Below are 24,312 nucleotides of genomic sequence, written 5' to 3'. Positions count from 1 at the left end.
CCAAAGATAGGAGTGTATTATTGGTACCATTAAAATCACAGCATCATCAAAACTTGGTACCAATATAGTAATAATCATATTGCTTTCAGAACTGGAGTCTGCACCGGCACGACAGTACTGCCATCTGGATTTTTTTCACAATTACATTTTCTGTATGGACCATTCATTTGTTCTTACTGTAAACAGTTAAAGGTAAATTATTTTTGTTAGGTCATTTTCATATTATTTGACTATTTTTGATGGTATTAAATCGAAAAATGACTAACAACTAAAACCAAAGGATATCTAGCGGACAGCAATCTTCATGAAAGGGAACACAGAAAAAGCAGGGGTAATTTTCAAGTAGCGTTAAATAGGCACTGCAACTTTGAACAACCTTTGCATAAATCAATAGTACAAGCGAATAAAAGAACCTTTGTAATATATTTTATGATAAAAATGCCTCTTCACCACTTATCAGGCTCCACACCCACCCCCTATTACAAGAAACAAAACCATTTCCATATCTGGAAGAAAACCTGCAACAAACCACTAGATTTCATCCCAGAGAAACCAAGTTTCTGTCTGGATATTCCAGAATATTTATTACAGTAAGTAAAACATGCAAGTAACCATCAAAAAATATAATAAAACGCTTGCTCCACGCTGTTCTACCAAAGTAGAACATACATCAGAAAAATGGCTCATATATAGACATTTAGTACACAATGGCTATTTTGGTCCACAATTAATGTACGGGCTTGATTTTCCAGACATCTTCCCTTTGTGTAAATATTCACTTCCTTTTAGAATCAGTCTGTTAGTGGTGAGGAGATTATATAGAAAACATTTGTCAGCACATTTAGATTTGCAGAAAACCGGCATATCCATCTCAAGTTAGTAGGTGGGGAGTAGACATCAGGTGGCCTAGTAGAGGATGGTCACCCCATGGCCATCATGATGAGCTGCTCACTTGCCATTGCCTAAATATTCTGAAGACTTTGCGAGATTTCTCTGGAACACTCTGAAAAAAAAAAAATTCATAGATATGTATACCAACCAGGATTAAGTATTTAGCAGAGGCAAAACTACATAAATACCATTACTGCCAAAAATAGAAAAATGACTGACAGACTTTTTGGGGGTTGAAGGGCATCTTGCAACTGCACTAAGTCTGCAGTGGAACTTGTAACAGACTGTACATCTTATATTAGGCTGTCTGTTCACACATACATGCATGTCTGTATCACCACTCCGTAAACCTCCTCGCGTAGACTGTAAATCTCAGTGAGTCTATAAACTGGCAACATGAAAACGGATCCGGAAATGAGACAAAACATCCATACAGCCATGGTCCTTAAGAACTTGCCGTGAAGGGGGTTTTCCCACAATTAACATGTAACACATATTCCCAGGATAAGTGATAAATGTATAATCGCTGAGGGGCCCCACCGATCTCTAGGACAGAGGTCCGGACCCCCGTTTGCCATCGCAATGAGGAGAATATTGAATGGAGCGGCGGTCGCTTATGTGCGTTGCCGCGCCATTCAAAGTCTATAAGAATGACTGAGACAGCAGAGTACATCGCTCGGCTGGTTCCGTCATTCCCACAGTCTTTGAATAAAGCAGCAGCGCATATGCGCAACCGCCGCACCATTTAATATATATCCATATATAGACACGCGATGTCTGAGGCTTCCCCAGAGCCGGATTCCCGGGGAGAGCGGTAGAATAGGTTCCGCTCCAGGACTCTGTGGAATCCCCTAGCATCGCTGTCCATATATGGACAGCAATGTCTATGACTTCCCCAGAGCTGGACAGTGATGTCGGGATCACAGCTGGAGTCCCAGTAGGAGCGCTACTAGCGCTCTGCCTGGGACTCCAGCTCTAGGGTTGCCCCTGACATCTCTAGCCATATATGTATGGACAGTGATGTCAGGAGCTCCTCAAGCAGAGGAATCCCTGGACAAAGCGTTCGCAACGCTCTGGCTGGGGATACCACTCCTAGAGGGCACCCCAATGGAGCCATCTACTGGGGGTGTGTGTGTGGCACTATCTACAAGGGGCGTGTGTGGCATTATCTGCAGAGGGCACTGTGCCAGCATCTAAAGGGCACTGTGCCAGCATCTACAGATCTCACTGTGGCATTGTCTACGGGTGGGTGTGTGACAGTATCTACAGTGGACACTGGCATTATATAGGGGTGTGTGGCATTATCTAGAGGGCACTGTGCCATTATCTACAGAGGGCACTGTGGCATCTAAAAAGGGGTGGCCTAATCTTGACATTTGTGTGTCTGCCAAACGCTGCCAACTGAGCAGCCAAACTGCATTTAGCGTCACTTAAACTGTAAAACTGGATTGTTGAAATTGGAGTAAACTCGCAAATTTCCGTTAAGTTTAAACCTAGCGCTATTATTATAGTAATGTAGTGTTATAGTAATGTATTATCATAGTACTGTAGTATTGTTATAGTAATGTAGTATTATTATAGTAATTTAGTGTTATAGTAATGTAGTAGTGTTATAGTAGTGTAGTAATATTATAGTAATGTAGTATTATAGTAATTTAGTGTTATAGTAATGTAGTAGTGTTATAGTAGTGTAGTAGTGTTATAGTAATGTAGTATTATATTAATTCAAATAACAAATTGATTAATAATAAGTTTGTATTGTATCAAATTTGAAAGTAATGCGGCCCGTCAACTTCACATTTTTTCTATATGTGGCCAACTTACCCAGCCAAGTTTGAGACTCCTGATCTATCCTGTGGTTGCTCCTATTCACTTGAATCTGAGTTACAGTACTGCAGCACAGCCGCCATACAGTGGTCGGAGCCATCGGCTTCAGTCATTGACCACTACATAACTTCCGATGCCGAAGGCAGCTGGAACAGCTGATTTAGGGCCTAGGTGTTGGGCCCCCAACGATCATATACTGATGACCCATCCTGTGGATCCTGATGGCATCTTGACGGTCCACTGACACGTCAGGGCAAACATGCCTAATCATTTGTTCTGATGGGAAATGAGCTTCTGCCAAAAGTGTGTCCGCAGTTTGTCTGCCTCTCCTCATTAAAGTTAACATGTACACTCTGTCAGATTCCAATGTGTTTATAATTTGTGGGCACTTCTCACCAGTCTCTGACAGCTTTCTCCCTATCCACGCTGTTGGTGGGGTGCAAGAGTTGTCAGTCTCCACTGATAATTTAAATAGAGGATCTTGTGAAATCAGAACTTTAGTAAAAAGGTACAATATTTTTTACATAAGAGGATGTCCTCTATAGCATAATTTCTATCACTCACTGAAGAATCTGCTTCCAATGGGGTCCTGGATTTTTCCTCTCCAAGCAGTACTCGTAACACTTCCTTCCATCCAGCAGCAGCTGACTGGTCTGAATTTCCATTTTTTTTTGCTTCTGATTTTCCTTTCTCACCTCCCTGTTCCACTATCAACCAAGGACACCAACTTCTGTGCTGATTTAGTGGATCAAGACAACCCTTGGGAGAAGAATCCTGAATTACCAAAATAAGAGTTTTAATGTGTGTAGAAAACAAAAGCCACAAATTTGTAAACACAAAGGGTGTACATTAACCCCTTAAAGGAACAGTGTCATCACAAATAATTTTTTTATATGTTAAAGATGTTAGTGCTTTAATAAAAACGTTTATTTTCATTTGTGTGTTTGTGTTTTACTGTTTCTTATTTTTACACTTTTTCTTCCCTATGGGGGCTGCCATTTTTTGTTCCATTTCTGTGTGTGTCGATTAACGACACACACAGACATGGAATACGGCAGCCACAGTCCCATAGGGACTGCAAACGGCTCCCGTCCCATTGACTGCCGTGTACGGCGTCTGTGTGGGAACTGCGCATGCGCCGCTCCCACACAGTCCTATTCGAAATTGGCGCCGTCCGGCGCCATTTTCCTGTGGACCGGAAGTCGCGGCCGGACAGTAATATTACTACTTCCGGTCGCGGCTTCCGGACTTGTGCACATGGAACAGCGGCAGCAAAGGGAGCGGACGGGCCGGAGGGAGCCGCGGCGGCAGGAGCAGGTAAGAGATTTCAATGTATGTTAGTGTTTGTGTGTGTTTACTACTGTATGTAAACCTACTACACTGTGGGTTACCTCAAAAAATGGCGACACACAGTGTAGGAGGTTAAACCTTTCAAACCCCTCGTTTATCCCGGCACTAGCCAGGATAAAGGAGGGGGGGATGCTGAGAGCTCACTAGAGCGAGGGCTTTTAACCCAATGTTGCAATGCTGCAATTTTGGGAACTAGCTCCATCTAGTGACCAAAAATGGGTAGTATTATAAATTAGAAAAAATTTATAATATTTCCTGACTCGCGAAAAAAAATAAAAAAAATTTGAACAATGTTTAATCACCCACACACTAAATGTTTAATTTTTACAAAAAAAACATGTTTTTCTGGCAACACATTCCCTTTAAGGACAACCTGTTTGGCCTTATGGACCAGGCTAATTTTTTGAAATCTCACAAGTGTCACTATCTGGTAATAACTTTGGAATGCTTTTATTTTCTCAAGCAATTCTGAGATTGTTCTTTCGTGACACATTGTACTTTATGTTCGTGGTAAAATTTGGTCAATACATTCCGTGTTTATTTGTGAAAAACATAAATTTAGAGAAAATTTGCAAAAATTAGCACTTTTGTATCTACTTGTAAGAGATCGTAATACCACACAAAATAGTTACTAGTTAACATTTCCTGTATGTCTACTTTATGATGACATCGTTTTTTTGAACGTCCTTTTATTTTTCTAGGATGTTACAAAGCTTAGAACTTTAGCAGCAATTTCTCATATTTTCAAGAAAAACAAACTAGGTTTTGGAAATTAAGGACCAGTTCAGAAGTCCCTTATATATTGGAAACCCCCATAAATTGCCCTATTTTAAAAACTGCACCCCTCAAAGTATTTAAAACAGCATTTAGAAAGTTTCTTAACCCTTTAGGCATTTCACAGAAATTAAAGCAAAGTGGGGGTGAAATTTCATTTTTTTTTAGCCAAAGTGTCACATTAATAAAAAAAATTCTGTAACACAGAAGGTTTTTACCAGAGAAACGCAACTCAATATTTATTGCCCAGATTCTATATTTTTTAGAAACATCCCACATGTGGCCCTAGTGTGCTACTGGACAAACACCGGCCTCAGAAGCAAAGGAGCACCTAGAGGATTTTGGGGCCTCCTCTCTTTTATCTTTTATATATATTTTCGAAAGTTTGTTTGAAGCCCGATTTTTCATTGGTTTAAAATCAGGGAATAGCCATTTCTGATTGGAGACGCGTTCCCCAGGTAACGAATTGCACGGACAGGCTCCGTCCCCTATTGATGACATGGCAGCCCATAATTGGCTGCAACGTACATCATTCCTCGCTGAATTGCATAATACAGCAGCACTGCGATGTTGACCACAGCGGGTTTACACAGAGGCAGGACAGTTTTCCGGTCTCGTATAATTGAGGGACTAAAATGCATGGAGAACCAATGAGCGATTGAGGGACTAAAATGCATGGAGAAGCAATGAGCGATGGAGGGACTAATGGTAAAGATGAGGAGTGAGGAAAAATTATGCTAAATGAGCATGAATCAGAAGTTCCCGTCCCTCATCCACCACTTCGTAGTTTAGTCTAGGAGCACTGGCTTAGAACTTTTATTTCCTAAAGGGAATAAAAAAAATTTGATCATGTGATCATAGTGCTTCCAATAACATTGGGTCCGGTGTCACCAGTATTCCACCCGTACTTATGGAGCCGTTTTCTCTGCACTAATCGGCAGCCACTTCTCTCTATCAGTGCTGGAAAGAGAAGGGGCAGCCCTTTCGGGCAGAGTTTCCGCAGTGATTGAAAGTCAAAGAGGTTCATACGTACCGTTGTCTTGGTGACGCGTCCCTCTTGACATCCAGTCCGACCTCCCTGGATGACGCGGCAGTCCATGTGACCGCTGCAGCGGTCACATGGGATGAAATGTGATCCCGGGAGGCCGGACTGGAGGAAGAAGCAGGTAAGTTAACTTTTAATACTCTCCTCTCGAAGGGTATGTTCACACGACCTCTTTTCAGACGTAATGGAGGCGTTTTACGCCTCGAATTACGCCTGAAAAGACGGCTCCAATACGTCGGCAAACATCTGCCCATTGCTTGCAATGGGTCTTACGATGTTCTGTGCAGACGAGCTGTCATTTTACGCGTCGCTGTCAAGACGGCGCGTAAAATTACGGCCGCGTCAAAGTAGTGCAGGACACTTCTTGGGACGTAATTAGAGCAGTTTTTCATGGACTCCAATGAAAACCAGCTCCAATTATGTCCGTAAAAGACGCAGCGAAAAACGCGTGCACTTGTAAAAACGTCTGAAATTCAGGAGCTGTTTTCTCCTGAAAACAGCTCCGTAATTTCAGACGTATTCGGCGTTGTCGTGTGAACATACCCTAATTATTATGCGGGTCGTGCTCCCATATAAAGTATGGGAGCACGGTCCGTAAAAAGGAAAAACAGGACATGTCCTATCTTTTGCGGAGCCTCTCTACGGCACGGACACCTTCCTGTAAATATACAGGAAGGTGTCCATGGGCAATAGAAGTAAATGGGTCTGTAATTACGGACGAATTCTACGGTCGTTTGCATGGGGCCTTACAACACATGATTGGGTATTTAAATAGTGAGCTTTTACTCTATCTATACTGTAAGTCAACCTCCCGAGCAACGCCGGGTATAAAAGCTAGTTAGAATATATTTTAGGCACCATGTCAGGTTTGAAGAGGTCTTGTGGTGCCAAAACAGTGGAAACCCCCCCAAAAAAGAGACACCATTTTGCAAACTACATCCCTCAAAGAATTTATGGAGGGCTATGGCTAGAATTTTGACCAGACAGGTTTTTTTTCTGAATGTATTGGAAATAGGCAGTGAAAATGAACATCAATACCAAAAACCAGCAATCCTGACGTTTTTTATTCTTTCAGTGTTTACCATGCGCTTTGAATAGCATTCTTACTTCGTTCTGCGGGTCGATAGGATGATGGCGATACCAAATGTTTGCACAATAAAAATCACCTGTTTTTTTTTTTTTTAATATTTTTCTTTTTGTGCCGCTATATTCTGAGAATCAAAGTTTTTATTTTCCAGTCAAAAAAAGCTATGTGAGGGCATTTGGGGGGGGGGGGGGGACAGGCTGTAGTTTTTATTGGTACCGTTTTGGGCCACAAGCAACTTTTTGGTCACTTTTTATTCTATGTTTTGGGAGGAGTGGTGACCAAAAAGAGATTCTGGGATTGTATTAATTTTTTTACAGCATTCACTGTATAGGAAAAATAACAGGATAGTTTTATAGTTTGGGTCGTTAGAAATGCAGCGATACCAAATGTGTGTGCTTCTTTTAATGTTGTAATTTTTATCCTATAATAAGTGTTATGGGATAATAAAAAAATTAAAAAAATGAGTTCTTATTGGTGACAGCACCACAGGAGGTTGACTACACGCCCTAATAGGGACAGGAAACAAAGGTTAAAAGCCCCTCCCCATCCTAACTCCAGTGTCTTACAAATAACGATCGCACAACATCTAAGAAGGGAGGGAAAGAAGGGAGGGAAATAAGGGTGCTGTCATGGAGGATTCCTAGAAACCGAATTAGCGGTAAGAACTAATTCTATTTTCTCCAGTCACCCTCCATGACAGCACCACAGGAGAATACCAAATGATCACCTTTAGGAGGGACCACTGCTTGAAGTACTTTTCTCCCAAAAGGAGAGATCTTTAGTTGAAAAAACAATGTCCAAACGGTAGCGTTTGGAGAAAGTAGACAAGGTTGCTGCTCTACAGATCTGCTCTATAGTTGCGTTAGCCCTCTCAGCCCAAGTGACAGGGACTGCTGTTGTAGAAAGTGAGCTTTAAGTTTGCTTGGAGGAGATAAGACTTGAATGGGGTATGTTTGACATATTGCCTTTTTAATACAATTAGAAAGAGTACTCATTTTCTTTCCTTTATTTGGACATTGAAATTGAATAAATTTTGATCTAGTCGCCATTCACTGGATACCTCAAGGTATCTTAAAACCGTTCTCCGTACATCCAGGGAATGAAACTCTGCCTCTCTCTGGTTAGAAGGATTTTGACAGAAGGAAGGCAACACAATATCTTGACATGTGAAATTCCAAGACTACTTTTGGAAGGAAATTTGGGCCCATCTTGAAAATGATTAGATCGTCCAGTATGCTTAACGAAGGTTCTCTTATCAAGAGAGCTTGAATTTCACCAACTCTTCTGGCTGATGCAATCGCTATAAGAAAAGCCGTTTTCCATGATAGGTCTCGGATATTTAAATCTATTAATGGTTCAAAAGGTGAAATAGAACAATATTTATATACAATGCAGGAAGAAAATTTGAGACTTTTGGAGAAAGTCTGGCAGGCCAGAAACGTTACCGAAGTGTCGGGATTGTGAATAGACATCCCGTCCTGGCTGGAAGGAATGTCTATTCATTGTCTAAATACTTCAGTAACGTTAATGTGTCAGTATAAGACAGCACGTGGTGAACAACGCAGTGTCACTATGCGCTGACTAAATGAATGGAGAGAAGTGTATGACACTGATTGGTCACTGATTGGTCAGCGTCATACATTCCTCTGTACAACGCCCATTTGGTCTAAAGTAAAAACACGCCCAGTTGGGCATTAAGAAAGTAATTAGAAGCTAAAATCGCTCCCAACGTGGTAAAAATAGATAGTTTTAATAAATAAAAAGCACTGCGGTCATCTATATTATAGCGCCAATCTCTTTATGTAGGAGATAGGGCACTTATGTGGTGACAGAGTCTCTTTAAGATGAATAGCTGTCTGGGATAGTAGGTGCGATTCTGGCCCAAAAATTTTTTGCTGATAAAGCTTGAAGACTTAGATATCTTGTGCCCCCTTGGTGACGTAAATGAGCTACAGTAGTCATGTTGTCTGAATAGACTCGAACATGAGACCCCACAGTTAGATGACTTGATGCTTTCAGGGTTTCCCAAACCGCAATTAACTCCCGGAAGTTTGAGGAACGGTGAGAGACTGTCGGGTCCCAAATACCTTGGAACGTTTGCCGTAGTACCAGCGCTCCCCAGCCCATTTCGCTGGCATCAGTGGTCACTGAGATTACTGGAAATTGATGCCACAAAAACCCTTTTTTCTGATTTTTTGGAATTATCCACCAGAAGAGAGAAGTAGTCACATAACTGGAAAGAGGTATTTTCTTTTCCAGATATAGAGGATTCTAGTCCCAACTGGACAGCATCAGGCTTTGAAGAGTTTTGGTAGGAGCTTGACACCATGCCACTGACTGAATAGACGCTGTCATGGATCCTAGTACAGACATGGTGTTTCTTCTTAGTTTCCGGACTGAAGCTATCTTCTGAATAAGTTGAAGTCTTTTGTTCTGAGGTAAAAAAGGTTTGTTTTTGAGAGTTTAGTAGAACTCCTAAAATTACCTTTTGTCTCGATGGCTGAAAATCCGATTTTTTGGGAGTATGAGATCCAGCCTAAATTTTGAAGACCCTGGCAGGTCTTTTTTTAGGTGAATCTGCAAGAGGGGTGATGCATCAGCCACAATGAGAAAATTGTCTAAATAAGGAAAAATATTTATTTCTTGTTTGCTTAAACAAGCCACTATCTCCACCATAAACTTTGCGAAGATCCTTTTGGCGGAAGAAATCCCGAACGGAAGGGAAGAAAAGCGGAAGGGATGTATCTTTCGATTTGGAATGATGGCAAATCTTAGAAATTTTTGATATGGGGGATGAATAGGTATGTGGTAATAGGCATCCTGAAGGTCAATCGTGGAACGATGGTAGGATACAAATTTGTTTAACGGTTTTAGATTTATTAGTGTCCTGAAAGAGCAGCCTGGTTTTTTTTAACCAAAAATAGGCGAGAATAATGGCCTAATCCTTCCTCTTCCTGAGGAACTGGTAAAATGACTTGCATCTGAAGGAGTTTCAGAATTCCGTTTTTCAGTTCCTTTTGAAGAAAAGGGGTCTGTAGATTTGTAATGACAAATATACCTGGGGGACATGAAGAAAATTATATTTTGTATCCTTTTTGAACTGTATTTAAGATCCAGGTATTTGTGGTAATGTTTTCCCATCCCTTGTAAAATTTGGAGAATTTTCCACCCACTTTGAAGTCACTGTTTATCTGCGTTTGGAGTTAGGATGGGTTGGGGCTTTTACCCTCTCTGTGTTTCCTGTCCCTATTAGGGTGTGGATTCAACCTCCTGTGGTGCTGTCATGGAGGATGACTGGAGAAAAGGCGGTAATTGTTTTTTTTTTTACTTGAAACTTTTGTTTTTATACTTAACATTTTTATAAACTTTTTTTTTTTTTGGTCCCACTAGGGGACTTGAAGGTCCAACCGTCTGATTGCTGTGCGAATACATTGCACAACCTATGTAGTGCAATGCATTAGAAATGTCAGTCGTTCACTTCAGGCAGAGCCTAATCGACTTCCATACTTGGCAGACCAGGAGGCCATTGTTAGGCCTCCGGTTGCCATAGCAACCATTGGCAACCCCGAGATCGTCGCAGGGGCATCAATAGGCTGGAATCCACCTAGATTCAGTGGAGGGGTTAATTGGCCAGATTGGAGGCTAGATTCGGTCCTGGCTGTTACAGCAAGGTGTCAGCTCTAACATACAGCTGACACCCAGCTTCTGAGCCATCTTCTTGGCACTGACAGCTTGCCTTCACCCGGAGGCAGGGCCTAAAAGGCTTCCGTCCTTAGCAGACCAGAAGGCCATTGTTAGGCCTCTGTTTGCCATAGCAACCATTTGCACCCCCGATCGCGTTGCAGGGGTACCGATGGACTAGAATCCAGCTAGATGCAGTGATCGCTACATCGAACGGGTTAATCAGCCAGATCGGAGGTACGTGGTATGTCGTTAAGGGGTTAAATCCATGATTAATACAAGGCTAAATATTAAAAACAAAAATAATATTGCTGGCAGTCCTCTTCTTCAAGACTTACTGTACTACCAGATGAGCATAGTCTAGGACGTTTTGCCTTACGATGAGGACTAGAATACATTTCAGATGCTGCTCCTGGGTTGTCTCCTTGTCCCATGCTGCGGGTCACTGGGCGGCTCCGTACAGAATCTGACTCAGGCGAGACTGAGGATCCTCCACTGCGCACTTGCGTGTTAGCCAAAGAGGGACTCTGAGGAAAAAAAGTTTAAGAAACATATTTGTTTACACACCACTCATCTTGACCAGAGATCTAAATTTTTCACCATTAATCTCCACTGTAATCTGTAAAAGAGGTGGATTGGCTAACCACTGTTCTCTCTATCCAAAGATCCAACCATTAGGCCCCATGCACACGACCGTAAAAATAGTCTGTAATTGCGGACCGAAATTACGGACGCATTCACTTCTATTGTCCAATGATACCTTCCCATTTATTTACAGGAAGGTGTCCGGGCCGTAGAAGCGTACCGCAAAAGATAGGACATGTCCTATCTTTTGCTTTTTACGGTCTGTGCTCCAATACTTTGAATCGGAGCAAGGGCCGGAAAATGCGGGCGGCTGTCCGTGGCCAGCTGTGCCCGCAATCACGGCCCGTGATTATGGGCACGGCCGTGTGCATGAGGCCTTAAGATTAAGGTTGTAGCTTTCATTTACCAAAGGACAACTAAACAAATTAGTACTGGAACCGGATTGGTTGATATTGTCAACGGTTCTACTTTTCCTTTGAACTAGTTTTGATAAATGTACCTCATTGACGCAGATCACACAGTATACCAATTGAGAAGGATCAAGAAAGCGATATGTTACTTTCCTCAAAGTGCACAATAAAGTACATCTTTCGTGAGAGAGGCACTTCAAACAAAGACTTCTTTAAAGAGGCTCTGTCACCAGATTTTCAAACCCCTATCTCCTATTGCAGCTGATCGGCGCTGCAATGTAGATAACGGTAACGTTTTTTTGGTTTTTTTTAAAACGAGCATTTTTGGCCAAGATATGACCATTTTTATATTTATGCAAATGAGCCTTTCTTAAGTACAACTGGGCGTGTTTAAAGTTATGTCCAACTGGGCGTGTATTGTGTTCGTTACATCTCAGCGTTTTTACTTGTTTTACTAGCTGGGCGTTGTGAATAGAAGTGTATGATGCTGACGAATCAGCATCATCCACTTCTCTTCGTTACCACCCAGCTTCTGGCAGTGCACAGACACACAGCGTGTTCTCGCTCATCCGACGCGATGAAGTTCCTGTGGGAGGAAGTGAGTGACGTCACAGCGTGATCTCGCGAGGACACGCTGTGTGTCTGTGCACTGCCAGAAGCTGGGTGGTAACGAAGAGAAGTGGATGATGCTGATTCGTCAGCATCATACACTTCCATTCACAACGCCCAGCTAGTAAAACAAGTAAAAACGCCCAGATGTACACACAATACACGCCCACTTGGACATAACTTTAAACACGCCCAGTTGTACTAAAGGCTCATTTGCATAAATATAAAAATTGTCATAACTTGGCCAAAAATGCTAGTTTTTGAAAAAAAACAAAAACGTTACTGTAATCTACATTGCAGCGCCGATCTGCTGCAATAGGAGATAGGGGTTGAAAATCTGGTGACAGAGCCTCTTTAACATGCCATTAACGATTTACACTATATATACAGAACAATTTCAGGGTGCTATACAATGCACCTGGCATCCAGTGGAGGAAGACATTTAAGAGGAGGAGTGTTAAGACGACCCATGTCCATAACCTGCTGTGGGCCAACCAACATTGCCCAGAGCTCTCCAGGCATGTTTATTGGCTGGGAACAGCAGACAAAAAGGGCTTTCCAGACAGAAGTAAACTGTAAAACTCCCCAAAAAATTCTGCATGTAGTAGTATCCAGTTTCAAATTTATTCACTATATATATATATATATATATATATATATATATATACACATACATACATACACACATATACACACACACTGTTTTTCATGTTAACCCCTTCATGACATTTTATGTAAATGTACATTATAGTCGGGAAAGCCACATTTGTAGCGGGCTCAAGGGCTGAGCCATGTCAGACGCACGTTACAGGCTTCATCTCGCACGAAGGGTCAGTTTACACCGTTTTTGGCGCCGATTTTGATGCAGAAACAGCGTCGGAATCAGTGCCAAAAGAGGTCATAAATCGCCCTACATTGATTTCAATGGGAGGCAGAGGCGTTCATCTTCAGGGTGGCTTTTGGCCGCTCACGGAAAGAAAAAAAAAAGCGACATGTCCTTTCTCGCCATGGTTTACGACTCTGACCTACCAATCAATGGGAGGCAGAAAAAAGCTGTGACGCTAGTTTGAGCATTTTCTTTGCCGCGTTTTTTGCCAGCGACCTTGCATTAGCTTCAATGGCGTGGGCGAAAAAAAAAAGAGGGAAAAATACGTACGTGTGTGTGTGTGGGGGGGGTCTGGATCGGCGCTAGCTCCTTTCCAGGCTGGGCTGTTTAACCCGCCTAGATGCCACACTCAATTGTGCCCACAGTATCTAAGCAGTTAGAGAGGGCGTTGTCCTTTCGTGACCCAGTTGCCACCGCTCCCTAGCCAGGTGATCGTGGGGTGCCAATGGTTGTCATGGCAGCATGGGGTCCTAATAGAGGACGCCGCGAAAAGTACAATACAATATATAAGTATTGCAAAGTACTGTATCACAGTACAAAATTTGTTAAAGTTTTTATTAAAGTAGGAAAAATAGAAGCTAAAAAAAAAACATAATTTTCCATCTTAAGTAATGGCAGAAAAATAATTTGTAAAAAATTGCTATCGCTTCATCCATAAAATCCAGAACCATTACAATATATAGCCCGCAAGAAAAAAAAAGCCAGAATTGTTGTTTTTTTTTGTCACCTTACCTCTCAAAATTGGAATAAAAACAAGCCCTCGCACAGCTCCATCGACGGAAAAAAATGGAGTCTCAGAATATGGCGATACAAAACAAATTTGATTTAGTATTTATTTTTTAGTAAAAGATAGAATAAAAACTTGGTGAACGCAGTAAAAATGAAACAAATGCATATAAATACATTAAATGGTGCCACATCTTGTCCTACAAAATAATAGCCCTTACAAGGCTTTGTCGACAGAAAAATAAAAAGAGGAAAATGCTTTTGGAAGGCTAAAAAATGGCTGCAGCGGGAAGGGGTAATGAACACAATGCACTAGCAAATTAAAACTACCTGTTCGGGATCCCGGCTCCGAGTGATCCTTCTATTAGGGGACATAACTCCCAAAGGTATTCTGTCACCGAAACCTTCCCCTGGAGAAACTGGAGTGCTTGGCGGTCCCAGGGATGAGTCCAGATCCACAAACTCCAGCTGCTGGAAGCTCCACAGGCCAACCTTCCTCATACATCGAGGACAGTGAATGATAGAGAGAGGCAATGAACCAGAGGAAGGGCTTGATAAAAATACAGAATGAGGTTCATTAGAATTGGTGTCCCGTCCCCTTAACCCGTGGTAGTTTTTCTCATACTAATGTGACATTCTGTTAATCTGGTTTTAGGTTGCAGTCACACGTGGTGTAAAAATCCGCCACAAAATTCACAACAGTAATTCAGCAGCAGAATCCGCAGCGGAATTACTTTTGTGGCGAATTTTCTGCGGATTTGAGTGCAGAATCTCACATAGTATTGAAGTTGATTATGAAATTCTGCATCTAAAATATGCAACATGTACCGAAAATGCTGCGTAAAGTATTTCCGCAGTGGCAAAATTCTGCCTGGAAATTTAAACCATTTATGTGTTGCAGATTTTATTTTCACTCAAAGGAATACGTGGTGGAAATTTCTACAGCTGACTTTTTTGCTATGGAAAATTACGTCATGTGTGACTGCACACTTATAGTTAAAGGGGTTGTCCACTTTTTAAAAATTTTTATTAATAGAATAGGAAGTCATACATAAGTGTAACACCTTAAAGTGGACCTATCATTAAACACAAAAAAACAATTCAAACAAAACCATACAATCATCATCTTAGGCAGTTGTATGTTAAACATAGTGCAGCTAGAAATTGTGGCTAGCCTGGGTTTATGTCTTTTTCCATCCCTCTTCCTGTCTATATGCAGAACTTAAAAAGTGTTCATGGAGAAAATCAGCAATATATCCCCATCTAACAGCCTATGTCCTGTTTTATAATCTAAATGCATTAAAAATTCTGCTCATTTACTTTTCTTAAATAGTGCATTGACCTCTGTCTAAACAAAAAATAATAAACACATACGGTATAGCCCATGGATTAGTACTTGTGTAATGCATTCATGGGGTAAATGAATCCTGGCATTCAGGTAACACCATCCAGGTATCGAACAGGTAAGTAATAGATTGTTGAAGATCTTATAAAAGTGTTTTTTATTATCCTTCTATTCCTCAATTGTGTATTTTTATTGAAATGTTTAAGTTACAAAGTACTCCCCAATATCCCCCCCCCCCCCCATCCACTACTAAATTTCCCAACCAGCACAAACTATATGCACTACTCTGGCTAATGTCCATAGGTATAGAAACATCCATTGATTCCTTCTTTCTGCTGAAAATTATTTACGCATAACCCCCAAATATTCTATATAATTGTCCCTTTCCAATGTCCGCCTACTTTCAAGCAGCCTCTCATAGAATCACGTGACCGATATCAAATGTACATGTGAACACATTAGTCATTACAATTTAACCCCTTCCCGCTGCAGCCACTTTTGACCTTCCTGACAGAGCCTTATTTTTAAAATCTGACATGTGTCACTTTATAACGTAATAACTTTGGAATGCTTTTACCTATCCAAGCGATTCTGATATTGTTTTTTTGTGACATTGTACTTTGTTACTCGCAAAATTTGGTCAATGCATTCATTTGCTTATTTGTGAAAAACAAAGTTTAGCGAAAATTTGCAAAAATTAGCATTTTTCTAAATTTGAATGTATCTGCTTGTAAGACAGACAGTAATACCACACAAAAAAGTTACTAGTTCACATATCCCATATGTCTGCTATATGTTTGTATCATTTTTTGAGAATCTTTTAATTTTTCTAGGACGTTACAAGGCTTATAATTTTAGCAGCAATTTATCACATTTTCAAGAACATGTTTGCCTTTTATTAGTGACCAGCTCAGTTCTGAGTGCTTTGGAGGAGCCCATACATTAGAAACGCCATTTTCAAAACTACACCCATCAAAGTATTCAAAACAGCATTTGGAAAGTTTTTGAATCCTTTAGACCAGTGGTCCCCAACCTTTTTTGCACCGAGGACTAGTTTGATGCAAGAGTCAGTTCACACATTGCGTAAATACAGCGTATACCAGTATTAGAATACCTGTATTATGCTGTGGAAAATCTGTAGCAAACAGTAGCCGCAAAGTGGACGAGATAAAAAGTCTCATCCACCTGCTGCGTGAATGCTGAGTGGAACAAACGCTCAGAAATTGACCTGCGGTGCAGAATTTTATTCCGCTTATTTGTTGCGGGTTTTCCCCATTGAATTCAATGGGAGGTAAAATCCACAACAAATAGCAGCAGGGGCGTAGCTAAAGGCTCATGGGCCCTGGTGCAAGAATTCAGCTTGGGTCCCCCTAGCCCTCCCCAACACCACCAGACCCCTGCGCACTCCTATGCCCAGTCGCCTTGCCCAACAGTCCCCTTGGATGCCACCATAGCTGCCTCCACACAGTATAATGTGCCCCATAGCTGCCCCCTCACAGTATAATGCTCCCTATAGCTGCCCCCTCACAGTATAATGCTCCCTATAGCTGCCCCCACACAGTATAATGCTCCCCATAGCTGCTCCCACACAGTATAATGCCCCCATAGCTGCCTCCACAGTATAATGCCCCCTCACAGTATAATGCTCCCTATAGCTGCCCCCACACAGTATAATGCTCCCCATAGCTGCCCCCACACAGTATAATGCTCCCCATAGCTGCCCCCACACAGTATAATGCTCCCCATAGCTGCCCCCACACAGTATAATGCCCCCATAGTGCTTCCCACACAGCATAATGCTCCCCAAAGCTTCCCCCACAGTATAATGCTCCCCATAGCTGCCCCCACAGTATAATGCCCCCACACAGTATAATGCTCCCCTTAGCTGCCCCCACACAGTATAATGCCCCCATAGCTGCCTCCACAGTATAATGCCCCCTCACAGTATAATGCTCCCTATAGCTGCCCCCACACAGTATAATGCTCCCCATAGCTGCCCCCACACAGTATAATGCTCCCCATAGCTGCCCCCACACAGTATAATGCTCCCCATAGCTGCCCCCACACAGTATAATGCTCCCCATAGCTGCCCCCACACAGTATAATGCCCCCATAGCTGCCCCACACAGTATAATGCCCCCATAGTGCTTCCCACACAGCATAATGCTCCCCATAGCTTCCCCCACAGTATAATGCTCCCCATAGCTTCCCCCACAGTATAATGCTCCCCATAGCTGCCCCCACAGTATAATGCCCCCACACAGTATAATGCTCCCCATAGCTGCTCCCACACAGTATAATGCTCCCCATAGCTGCCCCCACAGTATAATGCTCCCCATAGCTGCCCCCACACAGTATAATGCTCCCCATAGCTGCTCCCACACAGTATAATGCTCCCCATAGCTGCTCCCACACAGTATAATGCTCCCCATAGCTGCCCCCACACAGTATAATGCTCCCCATAGCTTCCCCCACAGTATAATGCTCCCCATAGCTTCCCCCACAGTATAATGCTCCCCATAGCTTCCCCCACAGTATAATGCCCCCACACAGTATAATTCTCCCCTTAGCTGCCCCCACACAGTATAATGCTCCCCGTAGCTGCCCCCACACAGTATAATGCTCCCCATAGCTGCCCCCACAGTATAATGCTCCCCATAGCTGCTCCCACACAGTATAATGCTCCCCATAGCTTCCCCCACAGTATAATGCTCCCCATAGCTTCCCCCACAGTATAATGCCCCCACACAGTATAATTCTCCCCTTAGCTGCTCCCACACAGTATAATGCTCCCCTTAGCTGCCCCCACACAGTATAATGCTCCCCATAGCTGCTCCCACACAGTATAATGCTCCCCATAGCTTCCCCCACAGTATAATGCTCCCCATAGCTGCTCCCACACAGTATAATGCTCCCCATACAGTATAATGCCCCCACACAGTATAATGCTCCCCATAGCTGCCCCCACACAGTATAATGCTCCCCATAGCTGCTCCCACACAGTATAATGCTCCCCATAGTATAATGCCCCACACAGTATAATGCTCCCATAGCTGCTCCCACACAGTATAATGCTCCCCATACAGTATAATGCCCCCACACAGTATAATGCTCCCCATAGCTGCTCCCACACAGTATAATGCTCCCCATAGCTTCCCCCACAGTATAATGCTCCCCATAGTATAATGCCCCACACAGTATAATGCTCCCCATAGCAGCCCCCACAGTATAATGCTCCCCATAGCTTCCCCCACAGTATAATGCTCCCCATAGCTGCCCCCACACAGTATAATGCTCTCCATAGCTGCCCCCACACAGTATAATGCTCCCCGTAGCTACCCCCCACACAGTATAATGCTCCCAATAGCTGCCCCCCACACAGTATAATGCTCCCAATAGCTGCCCCCACACAGTATAATGCTCTCCATAGCTGCCCCCACAGAGTATAATGCTCCCCATAGCTGCCCCCACAGAGTATAATGCTCCCCATAGCTGCTCCCACAGAGTATAATACTCCAAATAGCTGCCCCCTCACAGTAGAATGCCACCATAGCGGACCCCATAGGCTCAGAAGAGAAGGAGCGTCATTTGGAGCGAAGATTTTGCTGGATTGGTTTCTCAGCACCATGTCGCTTTTGCAAAGCCCCTAAAGTACCAGTACAGTTTAAACTACCCAAAAGTTACTCCATTTGAGAAACTACACCCCTTGAGGAATTCATCTAGGGGTGTAGTGAGCATTTTGACCCCACAGGTGTTTCATAGATTATATTAGAATTTGGCTTTGGCAGAGAAAAAAAAAAATAATTTCATTTTCTTTACAAATGTTCAGATTATTTTTCTTACGGCAATACACCGTAGGGCTCAGAAGGAAAGGAGCGCCACTTGGCTTTTGGAGCGCAGATTTTGCTTGAATGGTTTCTGCGCGCCATGTCGCAAAGCCCCTGAGGTACCAGTACAGTTGGAGCTGGGCCACTAAATAGTAATTGCCTTTTTGCAGGGTCTTCATCCCAATGTGGACAGAACTTCTGCGCCAAATAACAAAGCTAGAGGACCAAAGGTATCCAATCGAGTGACTTCTGCAAAATTTATAATTCACCAGTTATCTTTATTAATAGTATCAGCTAAAGCAGTGGTTCCCAAACGGGGTGCTATGAGAACCCTGCAGGGGTGCCACAATACTTCTAATACACGCACGTCTGCTACAAGTACCGCCCACTGCTTCCCGCCAGAACAGAGGCGTCATTAACGCTGTGGTCCAGAGCAGCGCAAGTATGCGATTCCTTCTCCTGCAGTAAGCACACTTTTGTGCCGCTACAATCACATCTCTATGATGTCAAAAATAGGGAGTTTTGCAAATACCCTCTCTGTTTATATTATATAGATTGAGTGTTCGGAACCACAAGGGTGTAAACCACCAGTATTATACAAATATTAATTGGGGAAAGAGGGATAAGAATTGTGGTTCCTTTAGAAAATTGTAGATGGTAAAAATAATAAACTTTATTAAGAAATTTTATTAAAAACTTGTATAAAATTCTTGCAATTATCCAATGTAGGTCAAAATTTATTTCAGTGCAAATGACCCCCTGTCATGCACTGTTGGGGCACAATTAGCCCTATGTGTAATAAACGATCATTTGTTACTGTCATGCACTGACACAATCAGAGCAGCCTGTTGTCATTGAGTATGTTACTCTATGATGAGCTGTAATGTTTGCTCTAATGTGAGCTATGTCTGATTTGTCAGAGTCTAGTAATAGTGGCTCACTGGCCCTTAGTCCCAGTGTGCTGTAGTTAGATGCACTAAATATATCAGTGCTTGCTGTCAGATAGTAGACACCGTGTCAGTATCTTGACGTCCTCACCGTATAAATGTGAGACACGACAGGCAGCAGCATGATGAGAAATCGGGCAGAAAAAATTTTGTTCAAAACTGATGAACTCAGTGTGTGGTAGTTAATTGTAATAGATATATCAGTGCTTGCTGTCAAAATAGTAGACACTGTAACAGTGTCTTGACGTCCTCACCGTGTGAATGTGAGAGACGACAAGCAGCAGCACGATGAGATATCGGGCTGAGGAGTTTGTGTTCACCGCTGATGAACTTAGTGTGTGGTGTCAATAAATCTATCTGACAGCCCAAACTGAGACGGTATACTTAAATGACCACCGCTACAGTTGTCAGCAGTGATACAGCAGCCTGTGTAGAAATGTACTGTGTAAAGTGCCCTGATTGTTGGATGTTTGGTATAAATTAGACACCAGGTCAGTGTCTTATGCACCGCTAGCCACCGTTAGGGACAGACTGTGTTGCAGCAGCCCATATAAAGTGCACTGTATGAAGTGCCGTGATTTCTTAGTACTTGTGATCAGTTTGTAGACACAAAGTAAGTGTCTTGGACGTTCTCACCGCTGAATCGGGAGAAAAGAAAGCAGCAGCACAGTGAGATGTTCGGGCTGAGCAGTCACTGTGTACCGCTCTGATGACTCAGTGAAATCTTCCTACAGCGTCTGCCAAGACACAAACGCCGCTCTCCCTGCTGAGAGGCTGGGTAAGAGTGGACACGAGGTGGATTACGGACTGTTGGATTGTTTTGCAGACAGCATTAGATAGACATTAGGCCTATTGCATTGGTGTAGCTAGACACCCGACGCGTGTTTCGCCGGCATTCCGGCTTCCTCCCAATATCCTCAGCCCGATATCTCATCGTGCTGCTGCTTGTCGTCTCTCACATTCACACGGTGAGGACGTCAAGACACTGTTACAGTGTCTACTATTTTGACAGCAAGCACTGATATATCTATTACATTTAACTACCACACACTGAGTTCCTCAGTGGTGAACAAAAAATTTTCTGCCCGATTTCTCATCATGCTGCTGCCTGTCGTGTCTCACATTTATACGGTGAGGACGTCAAGATACTGACACGGTGTCTACTATCTGACAGCAAGCACTGATATATTTAGTGCATCTAACTACAGCACACTGGGACTAAGGGCCAGTGAGCCACTATTACTAGACTCTGACAAATCAGACATAGCTCACATTAGAGCAAACATTACAGCTCATCATAGAGTAACATACTCAATGACAACAGGCTGCTCTGATTGTGTCAGTGCATGACAGTAACAAATGATCGTTTATTACACATAGGGCTAATTGTGCCCCAACAGTGCATGACAGGGGGTCATTTGCACTGAAATTAATTTTGACCTACATTGGATAATTGCAAGAATTTTATACAAGTTTTTAATAAAATTTCTTAATAAAGTTTATTATTTTTACCATCTCCAATTTTCTAAAGGAACCACACATCTCTATGATGTAATTGCAGCGGCCTTATAGTGTGCTTACTGCAGGAGAAGGAATTAACTTCTGTCTGTGCATGTGGACTGGGTGCAGCTCGGAGGGTAAACCTCAGGTTAGGACATTTTTTTGCCTACCCATGTGCTCTGAGTTAGGGTGGGTGGATAGTGATGATTATTTTACTGGGGGGGCGGGCGGATGTTCGCTCCACTGCGGGGACTGATTGTCACTTTACTGGGGGGTGGCTAATGGTCATTTTACTCTGAGTGGAAGTGGGCAAAAGACATGAAAAAAAAAGCGTCAAACGACACTGGCAGTTAAAGATCTGCAGTGTGAACTTACGCGAAAAGTGTACTTCTTGTTTTTAGCCGTTTTGTTTGCCTTATTGTAAACAATTTTTGGTAGGGGTGCCCTGAGCCTGAAAAGGTTGGGAAACTAACCTAGAGACAGGCAGCTATGTTATAATAGTAAATACACACAGTGAAATAGTTGCGATAACCATAATTATTATTCCACCATTAGTTCTATTCAGCTAGTTTTTGGATGCAACTTGTGTGTTGATCCAACACATGTATGTAATGTAATCCTGTTACCTGAAGTCCAGGGGGTCACGACATGTGGAAAGTAACATGACTGACGCCATGTATAGTCATATTTACAAAGCCCATGGATGCATTACATAGGATTGATCTATGGGCTTTACCATTCTACGCTGCAGATATGGGTAAACCGCATTATTGCATGAAAGGTACGTTGGCAGAAGACATGTATATTAGAAAATGGTGTGATTTCTTGTAAAAACAATTGAAAATTAAAACTGGTATACCACTTTTGAAAAGCTATAAGAAGATCTACAGGTGTGGAGAACAGAAATTATTTTTACAAACCTGCTGTTCCATCCACAAAGAGCCAAAATGCAGGCAGAGATGTGCACCTGCAAAGAGTCACTGACGAAGCTGTGGGGGGCATTCTCTCGTCCTTGTAGCTCATCCTCAATTAAGTGAAGCAGTAGGCTTACAATGTCTTCTGTAAGGTCCTAAGAAACACAAATACACATCTCCCTATTAGAAAATGGGATCTTCCATTCAATGAGGACAATTTGATGAAATCAAATAAAAAACCCACAAAGCCTCGAATTTAACCCCTTAAGGACTTAGCCAGTTTTTGCCTTAAAGGGGTTGTCCACTTAAAAGGGAAAGATTTTTATTTTCTGAAATGAGTAAACTTTGAGATATACTTTCATTTCCTAACCTGTGCGGATCGCCGGTTTTCTGTCTCCATCTTGTGGACCCGGATGTTCAAAACATCCGTTCTTGAGGTGACTCGACGACACAGGCTGTGGGGGCGGGGGGACCTCCCCTCCTCTATCTCAGTTTATGATGAAGGGGCTGGCTGCCTGGCTTAATTCATCAGCTAAGCCAGCTCCCTCCCCCGTCACGGATGATTCAAAAACCAAGAAGGGAGCTGGCTTCGCTGATTAATGAAGCCAGGCAGCCAGCCCCTTCATCTACAACAAACAGAGAGGAGGGGGAGCTTTCCCCCCCACAGCCCGTTTCGTTGCGTCACCACAAGAACGGACGCTCTGAACTTCCGGGAACTGAAAACCTGCGATCCAAAACAGGTTGCAAGGGAAAATATATTACAAGGTTCATTTTAGAAAGCTAAAATTAATAGTTATTAATTTTGTCGAACACCACTGTGACAAAGCCCCATTTTTTTAAATCGGACGTGTCACTTTATGTGGGAATAACTTTCTAATGCTTTGACTCATCCAAGTGATACTTTATGTTAGTTGTAAATTCTGGTTGATATGTTTAGTGTTTATTTGTAAACAAAAACCATTTACTGAATATTTTGAAAATGCAGTTTTTCATATTTGTTAGTTTGTTACGCAGGTTCTCCCCAGTTGGTCTTAGTTTATGATGATTTGCTGTACATTCACATGACCACTGCAGCCAATCATTGACCTCAGCAGGGATCGTAGCATCTACAGCACATGACCACTGAGGCCACGTGGCCCAAGTGTGTAGGCAGTTTATGGATGATGAAGGCATTGATGCCATTGACTGGCCCCAAGACCAGAATCCAATCGAGAACCTCTGGGACATTATGAATCAGTGCATACGACGCCACCAAGTAGCACCACAGACTGTCCAGCTCACTGATGCCCTGATCCAGGTCTGGGAGGAGATCCCCAGGACACAATCCGCCATCAGGAGCATGCCCAGACATTGTCAAAAATGCATACAGGCACATGGGTGCCATACACACTGAGTCACATTAGAAGTTGCCGATATTGCCACGACCTTAAAACTTAATTTTGTTCTCAACTAAATACAAAATTGAACCTCTGAGGGAAGAATAAATTACTGAGAAGTGCGGATTTCAACAGTCCGTCTCTCATCTTCGATAGTTTAGTGATTTAAGATAACTTGCATTCTGAATGTTCAGTATATTCATGAGCGGTCTCTGCCCCCGCCCAGCTGCTGATGATTGAGAGCTTATTCCCTATTACGGTGCATTGAAAGTTATCGATCATCGGTGGCTAGGAGGGGAGGCGCATCAGCTAATGAATCTATCGGAAGCCTCACTCCCAAGTAAATCTTATGTCACTTAACTAACAGACATGAGTGACAGACTGATAAAGTCAGCGTGTCTTGAACAGTTCCCTTTAACTTCATTTGTGTTTTTTTCGTTCAATAATAAAATAAAAACGTCCCTAATTACCTGATGCGAACCCTAACTATGCTTCTTAATGCCAACTTCGCTGATGTTAAATGTAACTAGAG

The 24,312-nt window shown here is 42.7% G+C and overlaps 1 protein-coding gene across 1 annotated transcript in view; it reads right to left on the bottom strand.

Moving 5' to 3' along the window:
- Positions 1–410: 410 nt before the first annotated feature.
- The window catches only part of ZC3HC1 (zinc finger C3HC-type containing 1), a 29,639-nt gene continuing 5,737 nt past the window's right edge, over positions 411–24,312 (bottom strand). Inside the window, exons 6-10 of the mRNA XM_075857531.1 lie at positions 22,411–22,559; positions 14,202–14,421; positions 10,994–11,182; positions 3,283–3,492; positions 411–1,003 (exon numbers count right to left, since the gene is read on the bottom strand). Coding sequence (XP_075713646.1) covers positions 935–1,003; positions 3,283–3,492; positions 10,994–11,182; positions 14,202–14,421; positions 22,411–22,559 — 837 coding nt within the window. The 3' untranslated portion in view covers positions 411–934. The remainder of the gene's footprint in view (positions 1,004–3,282; positions 3,493–10,993; positions 11,183–14,201; positions 14,422–22,410; positions 22,560–24,312) is intronic.

Source organism: Rhinoderma darwinii, chromosome 3, assembly GCF_050947455.1.
Source record: "Rhinoderma darwinii isolate aRhiDar2 chromosome 3, aRhiDar2.hap1, whole genome shotgun sequence".
In the NCBI taxonomy this organism is placed as follows: Eukaryota; Metazoa; Chordata; class Amphibia; order Anura; family Rhinodermatidae; genus Rhinoderma; species Rhinoderma darwinii.
This window is presented reverse-complemented; position numbering and strand designations above follow the sequence as displayed.